Here is a 13,696-nt window from a genome sequence, read left to right on the forward strand (position 1 = left end):
CCGGTTAAGAAGAAGGAGAGATTAAAAGAAAAATAGAGAGAAAAGGAAGAGGGGAGGCATTTTTTAAGCTTTGCACGTGTACTAGAGTGATAAGGTTGGGTTGTTTATTTTAGGTTTTGGGTAAACCACATGTTAACTCCTTATTTCACAGCTTTTTGTGTCGCTAATTTTGATTTAATCCTATTTAGATCCCCTTTCTTTCCTAGTGTTACGTTTAAGCCATTAAATTTAGGGTCAAATCATCCCTAAGTCCTCCTAGTTTAGCTGAGTTTTCACCTTATGGTCACTAGTTGCACTTGTTTTAATTTTGACCCTCTATTTTACTTTTATTTTAATTTTGTCATTTCTGTTTTATTTATTATTATTTTTCTTTCACGGTTTTAGTTTGAATATATTTTTATTTATTTTACTTATTATTTTATTCTTATTTTTATTAAAAACTAACCATTTTGTCTTTTTTTTATTTTATTCATTTGACTTTCTTTTATTATTTTAAATATTTTTATTGTTTTTGTTTATTTTCTTTTTTTACTAACTTTTAATTTTCTCTGTTACCTATTTTATCTTAGAATTTTTCTTCCCTCGTATTTATTTTTATTTTATCATCTAACATTTTGGCATTTTCAGTGGAATTTTTTCGATCAAAGGTAAGTAATTTGAATCGGGTTTTTAAATTTTAATTTTAATTTCAAATTTTCACAAATAAAGACAACCGGCAAATTAATTGGTACCGAAAGGGTTGTTCAAGGGTGCTAATCCTTCCTTGACCGTAACTGACTCCCGAGCCCGACATATTTCTGGTAAAACGCAGATTAGGTAAAATGGTGTCCGATCTACCTAAATATCGTTTAAAAATGATCGGTGGCGACTCCTAACTCAATCATTTCAAGTCGAAGCTCAATTCCGGGCCCAACCGAAAGACAGTTCCGACAACTATATTTGAAAAAATAGAGGCACTAAAATGATGAATTTATAAAAAAAAATATTTAAACTGTAAAAAGAACACAATACATGAAGTATTTTTTACAATTTGACGAAAAGAGATGGTTGGCCTTTTTGTTTGTCAAGGCCAGCGGCCAATCAATTTTGGGTCCCTTTAGGAAGTTTCCATGCAATTTCCTTCCACCGAATTAATACGTTTATATATTAATTTCTCTTCTTCTACATTTCTCTGCAATTCCCCTAAAGCATTCCAAATATTTTATAACGTTTTTACCTTTATTTAAGCTATTAAATCTTCGGCCAACTTCCCTTTGAAACCAAATGGCAACCGCTAAAGTTTCCAAGGCTTCCAAATGGTTCTCGAACAAGACCCTTAGGTTAAGCCTTCACCGCCGTCGATCCAAGTCTAGTTCCACCCCGACCTCTCCCCAATCATCACCTTCGCCTCCTCGTAAAACCCCAAAAAGGCCTCACGAAGAGATGAAAGAAGTTTTTCGCTATTTCGACGGCGACGATGACGGGAAAATCTCCGCTCTCGAACTTAGGGCATACTTCGGGTCCATCGGAGAGTACATGTCGCATGAAGACGCTCAAACGGTGATCAACGAACTCGATTCCGACGGCGATAGCATGTTGGACTATCAGGATTTCTTGAAGTTGATGAAAGTAGAAAACCGGGACGATGACGATGATCTGAAGAGAGCGTTCGAGATGTTCGAGTTGGAGAAAGGCTCGGGTTGCATAACTCCGAAAGGGTTGCAAATGATGTTGAATCGCCTTGGCGACGCAAAGTCTTACGATGAGTGCGTTGCGATGATTCAGGTTTACGATATCGACGGGAATGGAGTGCTTGATTTTCATGAGTTTCACCAAATGATGGCTTGATTCGATAGTGTACGTAAGCCTTTAAGTTGTAACTAAGCAATATTATACTACAATGGATGTTGCTAGAGAAAGAACCCTACTTTAATGGCTTAATTGTATTTGAAGTCATTAAGTTCTTATTTCTCTCAAAATTGTGCTTGTTATTAGGATCCTATTAATTTCAAAACTACAAAAACTGAACATGTTTTCTTTTAGTTTAATTTTGATTCCTTCCCTGTCATTTTGTAATATGTAAAAACCCTTACAGCTTAAGCAAAGTTTTGTTAGAGAAATTTATTTAACATTAAGAAAGAAGGCATGACATGCTTGTTGAAAACTAATTATTATCCATAATTTTGTTTGGCTTGTTGGCCTAGGAAATTTATTAACTAGTTGAACCACATCCATGGACTACCCGTGAGGCATCAAACCAGCTTCAAAACCGTGAAGTCTAGCTACATTATCTCATATATACCAATCTTCTCAACAAAATTAAATAAGGTTAGCAATACATTAGTCTGAGAGATAATAATAAAAAAACCAGTATTATTATTGATTTAGAGTAAAATAAATACAGAATTTAAAAAATAAAATTATTTATTTGTATATAGACATTAAAGACATTATATTTGTGCGTATAACTCGGTGATTATAAAGAATCATCAATGTGCACTCCTAGTCCTAGTGATCATAGAGAATCAAAGAACCATCAATGTGCACCCCTAACTCCGATTGGTTTAGATCTACAAATTCCTTGTGTTATTGGTTCGGATTTATAAATCACTTGCACACATTCTCCCAAGGGAGAATCTTAAGTTAATCATTTAATAATTCTTAAATTGATTCACATATATAAACATATCTACACTTAGTATCCTGTCAATGTGAAAAATAAGTTATTTTTTTTTCTTCGACATAATTTAGAAGTATCTTAATGTAAGCATTAATTTCTCATTCATTATTCGATTATTTTAAACGTATAATATATTATTGCAAAAATTTATTCATTATTCGATTATTAATTTCTTGGTGGGTCGATGGTGGAAATTAATTTTCATTTGATGGTAGTTGAAAATTGAAATCTTTATTTGAACAGAAAATGGGAGTATTAATTGGTTAGCCTAATTAACGACACTTGCATAATGAAATGCATCATTAATTTCCTCTTATCCCTTCCTCCATAAATGTTTTGGTCTCGTGGGCTACCTCGACTTCGGCCTTTGGATCTTCCTTTCTTACGCTGCTTCAAAACAAGATTTTTTATATGGATAAACTACACTGGTCATTAAATTTTTAAGATAATTTTATTTTGATTTCTGAATTTTTAAAACTTGTGCTACGATTATTAAATTTTTAATTCATTTTCTTTATGTATCACTGTTTTTAACTATTGTTGAGAAAAATTGATATCACTTGTTTTAAATTAAAAACATCATAAAGGTTATGCTTTCATTGAATGAAATTATTTATCAATTCTAATGGTGGAAAGATTATGTTTGGTCAGTGGATTAGCGTAGTCTAATTTTATATTAATACTTGATAATGGTTGTTAAAAACCTTTTAGTTTTTAATTTTGATTGAGATTTTAGGAGATTAGAATTATAAAAGATGATCGATTATTATAATCTTACATTCTTATAGCGATAATAATGATTCCTTGATCGACTTTAAATAATATTTTTTTTATTAATGTAAGGTGATTACACGTGTTATTATCTATTCTCAAGACTCTCAACCATTTACAACCATTTGATAATGAATACTCCCTACGTTTGTTGGTGCTCGAACCCAAAATTTTTATGAATAACAATCATGCCCTTAACCACTGTAGTAGTCTGGTTCATTGTGTCAAATAATATCATATCTTCGAAGGAATCTACAACGCACGTCGCACATTGAAACGCACCACTAATGTGACATACCCAAATAGAGCACTAAATAAATTCTTTTTTCAGTAAATATTAAAAAAATTTAAGGACCACTCTATAATTATTTATTAAATTATTTTTATCAAAATAAAATAAATTTTCATTATTCTCTTTAATTTACCCATTTGATGGACTTCCTTTCAATTTATAAGTGATTTCAGGGACTACCGATGGAGGTTAGCATATATTATTTTCCAAATTCGATTTGTTTATTGTGTTTGCTTTGCCTTGATCGACTTCAAATATTAACATATAGATAATAGCGAGGTAGTGAAGATTCTAAATTCCTCTATCCAAATGTAGGAAACGTCTATTGCTTGTAGTATCTAAAGATTTCTTCAATTCCCCTGGAACATAATAAGTAATATACGTTTCATACGTTTAAGCACATCCCCTTGATGGCATTCAGTGTCTGCTCACCAGGGACATGGTTTATTGTTAGTTTTAGGCTTATATTACAAATAAGCATTTAAAGTATACTTCTTTTTCATTTAAGTATTTAAAATATTTTTCGATTAAAATAAGTACCTAAAGTTTTTTTTTTGTCAAAATAAGTATTTAAAATATTTTATGTCAAAATAGGTACTTAAACTATTCAAACTTTCTCATCTAAGCTCTAAAAAATTGACATGCGACATTAATTAAAGAAGATTTAGGTACTTAGATGAAAAAAATTGAATACTTTAGGTAGTTATTTTGACTAAAAATACTTTAGATACCTATTTTGTCCAAAAAGATAACTTTAGGTATTTATTTTGACTAAAATATACTTTAGGTACTTAACTGAAAAAGAAGACATACTTTAGGTACTTATAAGCCTTAGTTTTATTATTCACTGCCTATATTTTATCTTTGTAACCAAAAAAGATGGTATAGATGGTCAAGAACTATGTGTCGGGGAAGGTGGCGGAGATGAGGAAGCCGGAATCCAGCATTAAGGGTATTTATATTCTAATTACAGTTAAATTTTTAAAATGGATTAACCGTGGAGTGATCCTTGAGCTTTGTAATATTTACCTAAGAAGGACAATTTATTTAGTGATATGTTTTGATATGTGGTATTAGTAGTATGTTTTAGCATTTTCGTATAACTTCATTGATTTATAATAAAACATTATATACCGATAATCTTATTTTCAAAATTTATCTCGGTTTTGGATATTCCGACGATCGAGGATGCCAAAAGCAACAGTCAGCCACCAAACGTATGTCCAAGGCTCATTCAAATTCTTTTTAACTTCGGATAAACATTGAGGAAAGAATGAAAATGAGAAGTTTAGGATTGACAGAGATGGATCATGGCTACGGAAGTAGGCTCTAGTTTAGCGAAGTCGTATTTCGGGACAATGGGGTGGCCGTGGCACCATATTTGCTTCGTGAGTCAACCCTCTTCTTTCCTTTTTAAATCAACTTTTGTTCCCAATGTTACAACATTAACTGTCTTCTTTCATTTGGTTTATTAGTGGGTTGGTAAAGTTAGCTTCTTCTTTTTAAAGGTCAACGATGTGGAGCTTGGTTCATGAGTTGTTTCTCCTTAGTGTTAGATGGAAACATGTTTTGGGTTGATTTTTTATCGGTAGGATATGTATGCGTTGTTTTTTATCGGTAGGATATGTATGTGTATGTGTATGTATCATTGTGAGTTAATTCACATCTGAAATTTATGAACTCTCAGGCCTTTTCTATCCATTTTCCAGATACACGTTACCAGTTCTTCAATCTCGAATCTGAAACATCAAATTTGCTACACTTCTGTTGTATTTCTCAGACAATAAGCAGTTGCTCCATAATCTTACCTTCAATATTTATTCTCCTGTTTTAGATTTTGCCTTGAAATCCAAGGAACTACATGACAAATGCATCAACAGACAAGTTGATTCTTTTTTTAAGTCTTATAAAAAAAAAGACAAGCAGGCTGGAATACTCTTATCATTTTGATTGGTTCTCATGAAATCTCAGTTTTTTATATATAAATACAAAAACAAACACATATGATGTAAGGATTTCACATCAGTTATATGTAGCTATGCTGACCAAATAGTCTGAATAATAAACAAAAGATTCCTGAATGAATTTAAGCATCGGAGCGAGCACTAAAACCAAAACTCGATTTCCTTTGACATCCATATGTTTTGGGTGTTGTGCGGCTGTTTAATGGTAGTTGTGTTGTTGAATCAAAAAGTTATACAATTGATAATAATTTTAATTACAATCGAAAATATTATATTGCGACGGATTTTAACCTTAAATGTTACATGTCTACTCTAAAAAGTTATACAATCGATAATAATATCAGATACAACAAAAAATTTACATGATGAAGAATATAATATTTTTAATTTCAAATTAAAATATTACCCATATTACTTTAAAGAGTTTCATTCTTAATATGTCTTTCAATTACGACTGATTTATGTCATTTTTAACTTTATATTAATCGGTTGTATTTTATATTCGTCCATATATTTTTTTGCAATATTTCATGCCTTATAGCTGCCATCTTGGCTGCTTGATCAGCTTTTCACAGTTAGACATGGACATTTTTTTCTATCATTTTCATGATTCCTGTATTCAACGCAACAACCGTGCTTCAGTTTTGTTAACCTTGTCTTCACGAAAGGAAAAATTCAACGCTGTTTGATGATTCCTCCTTTCGTTTTCTTAACCTTTTGTGTCATTTTCAATAAATTCAGAGTAGGCCAAGTCCAATGTTTATACTTCAATTTTCTCGTATTCCATACAACAAATCTTAAATAATTTAATTTCCCCAGCAACGGTTTTCCAGGAAAACTCCAGTGATTAGCACATTTAAGTCGACAAAACCTTTTCTTCCATACTGCAACCGATGCGAATGTTTCTCAAATCTATCTGAAACACCTTCAGTTTTTTCCCCATCTTCCTGTCATGGATCGATTTCGGCTTGGTTTCTTCGTGTTATTATGTGTTTTCATGCCAAAGTTCCATGCTCAACAAAGTTATTCAGGAAACTCTATACTGAAGTGTGATGAAAATGATGAAACTGGCCCATCTCCAGCTGTTCTTTACACTTGCAATGGTGAAAAGCCTTCCTGTCAGACCTTTCTTATCTTCAAAGCTTATCCTCCGTATGACTCGATCTCAACCATCTCGAATCTTACATCTGCAGATCCATTGGAGCTTGCTCACATCAACAATATTTCACTTTCTACAATCTTCCCTGCAAACAAAGAGGTGATTGTCCCTATGAATTGTTCTTGCTGGGGTCAGTATTATCAGGCCAACACCTCTTACATCATGCCGAGTATGCAACTCGATTATTTTTTTATTGCAAACGAAACCTATCAAGGGTTGTCAACCTGCAAGTCGCTTGAAAATGAGAATAGTGATTCAAGCTTGCAACATGGTTCAGTTTTACAAGTACTACTTAGATGTGCTTGTCCCACAAGAAATCAGACTTTAAATGGTACGAAATATCTAATGACTTATGTGGTTGACTGGGGGGACACCATCTATGATCTCAGTCATAGATTCAACACTAGCATGGAAAGTGTTGGTGATGCAAATGGAATTGATTTAGATAAAGCAATTATTGTTGAAAAATAAACAAGTGGCCAAGCCACTTTCGGTGGCAGCCACTAATTTTTGTCAAAAAGGGTTGGCTATTTGTTGAAAATCAACAATGGTAAAATCTCAATTTTAGTCATTGTAATTTAGGGTATTTACAAATTAGTCCTTAAACTTCAACTATAAATACCCTAGCTCATTTAGCTTCAAAACCATCCCAAAGCATTCTAGCTTTCTTCCAATACTAGAGAGATTTTAGAGAGTTTCTTGAGAGTTGTTTTCTCCTTTTTATCTAGAGAGAATTATCATTGTTTTCTCCTTGGTAGATCGAGAGAGGTTGTAATTCCTATTTTCTCATAGTGAAATTCTTCTACCGTTGCCCGTGGTTTTTACCCTATATTATTCAGGGGTTTTCCACGTAAATTTTGTGTCTCTTTTATCTTCATTTTTATTTTCTCAAATTATCAGTTACGATTTTGCTCTATCCGATAGCCGTCTTCCGCAACAATTGGTATCTGAGCTAGATTAGAGTGTGTAATATATCTGCTTATTGTCTTTGTGGTTGCCACCAAAAGGTGGATCCTCCAACATAAGAAAGTAAGAAGTTATTACCCATTCTTTGAAGGTTCCAAAGAACTATTCACGATAGTGAAATAGTGGGAGCTATCCGTAAACGAAGCAATGGCAAGGAAATTTGATATTGAAAAGTTCAATGGGAGAAATTTCTCATTGTGGAAATTGAAGATGAAGGCCATCCTAAGGAAAGATGGGTGTCTAGCGGCTATCAATGAAAGGCCGGTGGATTTCGCATATGACATCAAATGGAACGAGATGGACGGGAATGCTATGGCAAACTTTCATCTAGCATTAGCAGATGAAGTATTGTCAAGCATCGAGGAGAAGAAGACAGCTAAGGAGATATGGGATCATCTCATCAAATTGTACGAGGCCACATCGCTGCACAATAAAATTTTCCTTAAGAGGAAATTGTACACTCTCCGTATGCCAGAATCTACTTCAGTGACGGAGCACTTAAATACACTGAACACCTTATTTTCTCAGCTTACATCCTTAAGCTGTAAAATAGGAGAACAAGAACGTGCTGAACTTCTACTTCAAAGTCCACCGGATTCGTACGATCAACTCATCATCAACTTGACAAACAGTAATGTCACCAGTCTAGTCTTCGATGACGTTGCAGCTGCTGTTCTACAAGAAGAAAATCGGCGCAAGAACAAGGAAGACAGACAAGTAAATATGCAACAAGCAGAAGCATTGACAACGATGAGAGGGAGATCAACAGAACGTGACCAAAGCAGCAGTCATAAACATGGTAGATCGAAGTCGAGGAGCAAGAAGAATTTAAAGTGTTACCACTGTGGAAAGAAGGGTCACTTGAAGAATGATTGTTGGAGTCTAAATAAAAACTCCAATCCACAAGGCAATACCGCAAACACTTCAGATGATGGAGATGCTCTATGCTGTGAAGCGTCAACCACCGTGGAAGGCAGAAAAAGATTTGCAGATATATGGCTCATTAATTCGGGAGCGACATATCACATGACCTCAAGAAGAGAATGGTTCCATCATTATGAACCTGTCTCAGGAAGATCTGTGTATAGTTGCAATGATCATGCCTTAGAGATCGTTGGTGTGGGAACCGTCAAATTGAAGATGTATGATGGAACAATTAAAGTTGTTCGAGATGTGCGGCACGTGAAAGGTCTGAAGAAAAAATTATTATCCTACGGATTGTTGGATAATAATGCTAGCAAGATTGAAACACGGAAAGGAATCATGAAGGTGTTCCGTGGAGCGCTTGTGGTGCTGAAAGGTGAAAAGATAGCTGCAAACTTGTACATGCTGAAGGGAGAGACATTGCTAGAAGCAGAAGCCTCTGTTGCCTCATGTAGTTCAGATTCTGCAATGCTATGGCATAAGAAACTTGGACACATATCATAACAAGGAATGAAAGTCCTTGTGGAGCAAAAGCTACTTCCAGGCTTAACAAAGGTATCACTTCCTTTGTGTGAGCATTGCATAACAAGTAAGCAACACCGGTTGAAATTCAACACATCAAATTCTAGAGGCAAAAGTGTTCTAGAATTGGTTCACTCTGACGTATGGCAAGCACCAGTAACGTCTCTAGGTGGAGCAAAATACTTTGTCTCATTTATTGATGACTACTCCAGGAGATGTTGGGTGCACCCTATTAAGAAGAAGTCAGACGTGTTTTCAACTTTCAAAAACTTCAAAGCGCGTGTGGAACTTGATTCTGGAAATAAGATCAAGTTTTTCAGAACAGATAATGGAGGAGAATACACAAGCGAAGAATTTGATGACTTTTGCAGGAAAGAAGGCATCAAAAGACAGTTCACAGTGGCGAACACTCCTCAACAAAATGGAGTGGCAGAGCGGATGAACAGAACCTTGTTAGAAAGAATAAGAGCAATATTGAGGGATGCAGGCCTAGAAAAATCATTCTGGGCAGAAGCAGTCAATACCGCCTGTTATTTGGTGAATCGAGCTCCATCAACTGCAATAGAGCTAAAGACACCAATGGAGATGTGGACTGGTAAACCAGTTGATTATTTAAACCTCCATGTATTTGGAAGTATTGTGTATGTGATGTACAACTCCCAAGAAATTTCAAAGCTGGATCCAAAATCTAGGAAATGCAAATTCTTGGGGTATGCTGATGGTGTAAAGGGGTATCGCTTGTGGGATCCTACTGCCCGCAAAGTGATCATTAGCAGGGATGTTATCTTTGTAGAAGATAAGTTACAAAGAAAAGAAGATGATGATAGCGCTGAAAAGTCAGAGACTACACAGATACATGTGGAAAATGAGGTTGAACAAAGAGATTCTTCTGAAGCAGAACCAGCACATGATGAACAAGAACCAGGGAGTTCTGAAGCTCCAACAACTCGTCAATCAGATCGTGTGAGAAGACGTCCCAATTGGAACTCAGATTATGTTATAGAAGGTAATATTGCATACTGCCTTTTAACAGAGGACGGTGAGCCATCAACATACCAGGAGGCAATACACAGCTCAGATGTTTCACTGTGGATGATAGCGATGCAAGAAGAAATCGAAGCCCTTCATAAAAATAATACATGGGACCTTGTGCCACTACCACAAGGAAGGAAGCCAATTGGTAACAAATGGGTTTTCAAAATCAAGCGAAATGGTGACAATCAAGTTGAGAGGTATCGTGCAAGACTGGTGGTCAAAGGATATGCTCAAAAAGAAGGTATTGATTTCAATGAAATATTTTCTCCTGTGGTTCGACTAACAACAGTTCGAGTAGTTTTGGTAATGTGTGCTACATTGAACTTACATCTAGAGCAGCTAGATGTTAAAACAGCTTTTCTTCATGGAAATCTTGAAGAAGAAATTTATATGCTCCAGCCTGAAGGTTTTGAAGAAAAAGAAAAGAAGAACTTGGTTTGCAGGTTGAACAAATCTCTATACGGTCTAAAGCAGGCGCCGAGGTGTTGGTATAAGAGATTTGATTCCTTCATTATTTGCCTTGGATACAACAGACTTAATGCAGACCCTTGTGCTTATTTCAAGAGGTCTTGTGATAACGATTTTGTTATATTGCTGTTGTATGTGGATGACATGTTGGTTGCAGGACCCAACAAAGATCATATTGAAGAATTGAAGGCACAACTGGCTAGGGAATTTGAAATGAAGGACTTGGGATCAGCAAACAAGATTCTAGGGATGCAAATTCACCGAGACATAAATAATAGGAACATTTGGCTTTCACAAAAGAATTATTTGAAGAAAATCTTGTCACGATTTAGCATGCAAGATTGTAAGCCAATTTCTACCCCTCTTCCTATTAACTTCAAATTATCCTCCAGTATGAGTCCTAGCAGTGAAGAAGAGAGGATGGAGATGTCTCGAGTACCGTATGCATCAGCAGTGGAAAGTTTAATGTTCGCTATGATATACACAAGACCAGACATTGCACAAGCAGTGGGAGTGGTTAGTCGGTACATGGCGAATCCAGGCAAAGAGCATTGGAATACAGTAAAGAGGATCCTGAGATACATCAAAGGGACCTCAAATGTTGCATTATGTTACGGAGGATCAAACTTACTAATCAATGGGTATGTAGATTCTGACTATGCAGGGGATTTGGATAAAAGCAAATCTACAACAAGATATGTGTTCAAAGTTGCTGATGGAGCTGTAAGCTGAGTTTCTAAGTTGCAGTCAGTTGTGGCTACATCCACAACAGAAGCAGAATATGTAGCAGCTACACAAGCCAGTAAAGAAGCAATTTGGTTGAAGATGTTATTGGAGGAGCTTGGGCACAATCAAGAGTATGTATCTCTGTTTTGTGACAGTCAAAGCGCCTTGCATCTAGCAAGGAATCCATCATTTCATTCAAGGACAAAACACATACGAGTTCAGTACCATTTCATTTGTGAAAAGGTGGAAGAAGGGACAGTAGATATGCAGAAGATCCATACCAAAGACAACATAGCAGATTTCATGACAAAGGCGATCAACGCTGATAAATTTACTTGGTATCGATCCTCTTGTGGCCTGTCAGAGACATAAGCAACATGATGGTACAAGGTAGAAAGAATTGTGTGAAGATATGATTGTTCCAATCAAATCTTCAAGTGGGAGATTGTTGAAAAATAAACAAGTAGCCAAGCCACTTTCGGTGGCAGCCACCAATTTTGTCAAAAAGGGTTAGCTATTTGTTGAAAATCAACAATGGTAAAATCTCAATTTTAGTCATTATAATTTAGGGTATTTATAAATTAGTCCTTAAGCTTCAACTATAAATATCCTAGCTCATTTAGCTTCAAAACCATCCCAAAGCATTCTAGCTTTCTTCCAATACTAGAGAGATTTTAGAAAGTTTCTTGAGAGTTGTTTTCTCCTTTTTATCTAGATAGAATTATCATTGTTTTCTCCTTGGTAGATCGAGAGAGGTTGTAATTCCTATTTTCTCATAGTGAAATTCTTCTACCGTTGCCCGTGGTTTTTACCCTATATTATTCAGGGGTTTTCCTCGTAAATTTTGTGTCTCTTTTATCTTCATTTTTATTTTCTCAAATTATCAGTTACGATTTTGCTCTATCCGATAGCCGTCTTCCGCAACAATTATTTTCCCCTTCACAACAATTCTCATTCCATTGTCAACCCAACCTTCAATCTCTCAAACTATAATTCACTCTCAACGGCCACCCTCTTCTTCACCTGTCAGTCCGATAGATGTGATCAAACCAAAGAAAAGATTCAATGTTTGGATCACAATCGGAGTTCCTTTGCTTGCCATTTTCCTTCTGCCTCTGCTGGCGTTTTTATATCATAAGAAGAAAACAAGGGAGGCTGCTGCTAAAGATGAGAGAAAGAAATGGGAGTTACCAAATGATGTTCTGGTTAGCATAGATCAAAGCTTGAAACTTTATGACTTCAACAATATAGAGACAGCGACTGAAAATTTCAGTAACAAATACAAGATGGGTGCTTCCGTTTATCGAGGTATGTTTGCTGCAGAGGATTAATCATTTCAATCTAATAAGCCTTCGCGGGGCTTGTGAGCACTCTGGTGTTTTCTACCTTGTTTATGAGTTCATGGAGAATGGCTTCGAAACAAGAGCTGCCAGAAATTCCAAATATGGCATTATAGGATTCAGATTGCTTTAGATGTTGCTAATGGGCTTCATTACCTTCACAACTTCACCACCCCAGCATATGTGCATAAAGATATTTGCAGTGACAATGTGCTGCTCGATCGAGATTTGAGGGCAAAGATTGCTAACTTCAGTCTTGCACGATCAGCTGAAAGAGAAGATAGCAGAAAATCATCAATGTGGAGTTCTCTGGGAACAAAGGGTTACAAGGCACCTGAATATGTTGAGTATGGCTTGGTGACACCTGAGATGGATGTATATGCCTTTGGGGTTGTTCTGCTGGAACTGATTACAGGAAAAGAAGCTGTTTTTATGCAGGACGGAAAGGAAGTACTATTATCAGAAGCAATATTAACAATCATGAAAGGAGAAAATGCAGAAGCTGAACTTTATCGCTTAATCGATCCTAACCTCAAAGGATACCTTAGGATGGAACTTGCACGTCGGATGTTGAAACTGAGCATTGATTGCTTGGGAGAAGAACCAGAAAGCAGACTGAGCATGGCTGAAGTAGTTTCATATCTGTTGAGGATTCAACTGGATGCACAGCGACCAGAGAAAACCCATTTCCATCAGAATGGCATTAAAAGATATGGTAAATAAATGCGAGTACGTTCGGTAATGGGCACTTGAAATGTAACAATCATAATTCTTCTGATAACTGTGTTAATATATAATGTTCCTGTTGCTTTTCTCATTAACATAAATAAAAATAGGGCAAGCACATTCAAACCCAAAAACCAAGCAAAA

At 35.6% G+C, this 13,696-nt stretch overlaps 1 protein-coding gene and 1 pseudogene across 1 annotated transcript; both read left to right on the top strand.

Moving 5' to 3' along the window:
• Nucleotides 1-1,189: 1,189 nt before the first annotated feature.
• On the top strand, nucleotides 1,190-1,932 carry LOC120152236 (probable calcium-binding protein CML41). The gene has a single exon (XM_039164500.1). The coding sequence runs from the start codon at nucleotides 1,264-1,266 to the stop codon at nucleotides 1,825-1,827; it is 564 nt and encodes a 187-aa protein (XP_039020431.1). The 5' UTR covers nucleotides 1,190-1,263; the 3' UTR covers nucleotides 1,828-1,932.
• A 2,678-nt stretch (nucleotides 1,933-4,610) lies between these two features.
• LOC120152372 lies at nucleotides 4,611-13,549 on the top strand (annotated as a pseudogene).
• The last annotated feature ends 147 nt before the right edge of the window (nucleotides 13,550-13,696 follow it).

Source organism: Hibiscus syriacus, unplaced genomic scaffold (genome assembly GCF_006381635.1).
Source record: "Hibiscus syriacus cultivar Baekdansim isolate YM2019G1 unplaced genomic scaffold, ASM638163v2 tig00111088_pilon, whole genome shotgun sequence".
Classification (NCBI taxonomy): domain Eukaryota; kingdom Viridiplantae; phylum Streptophyta; class Magnoliopsida; order Malvales; family Malvaceae; genus Hibiscus; species Hibiscus syriacus.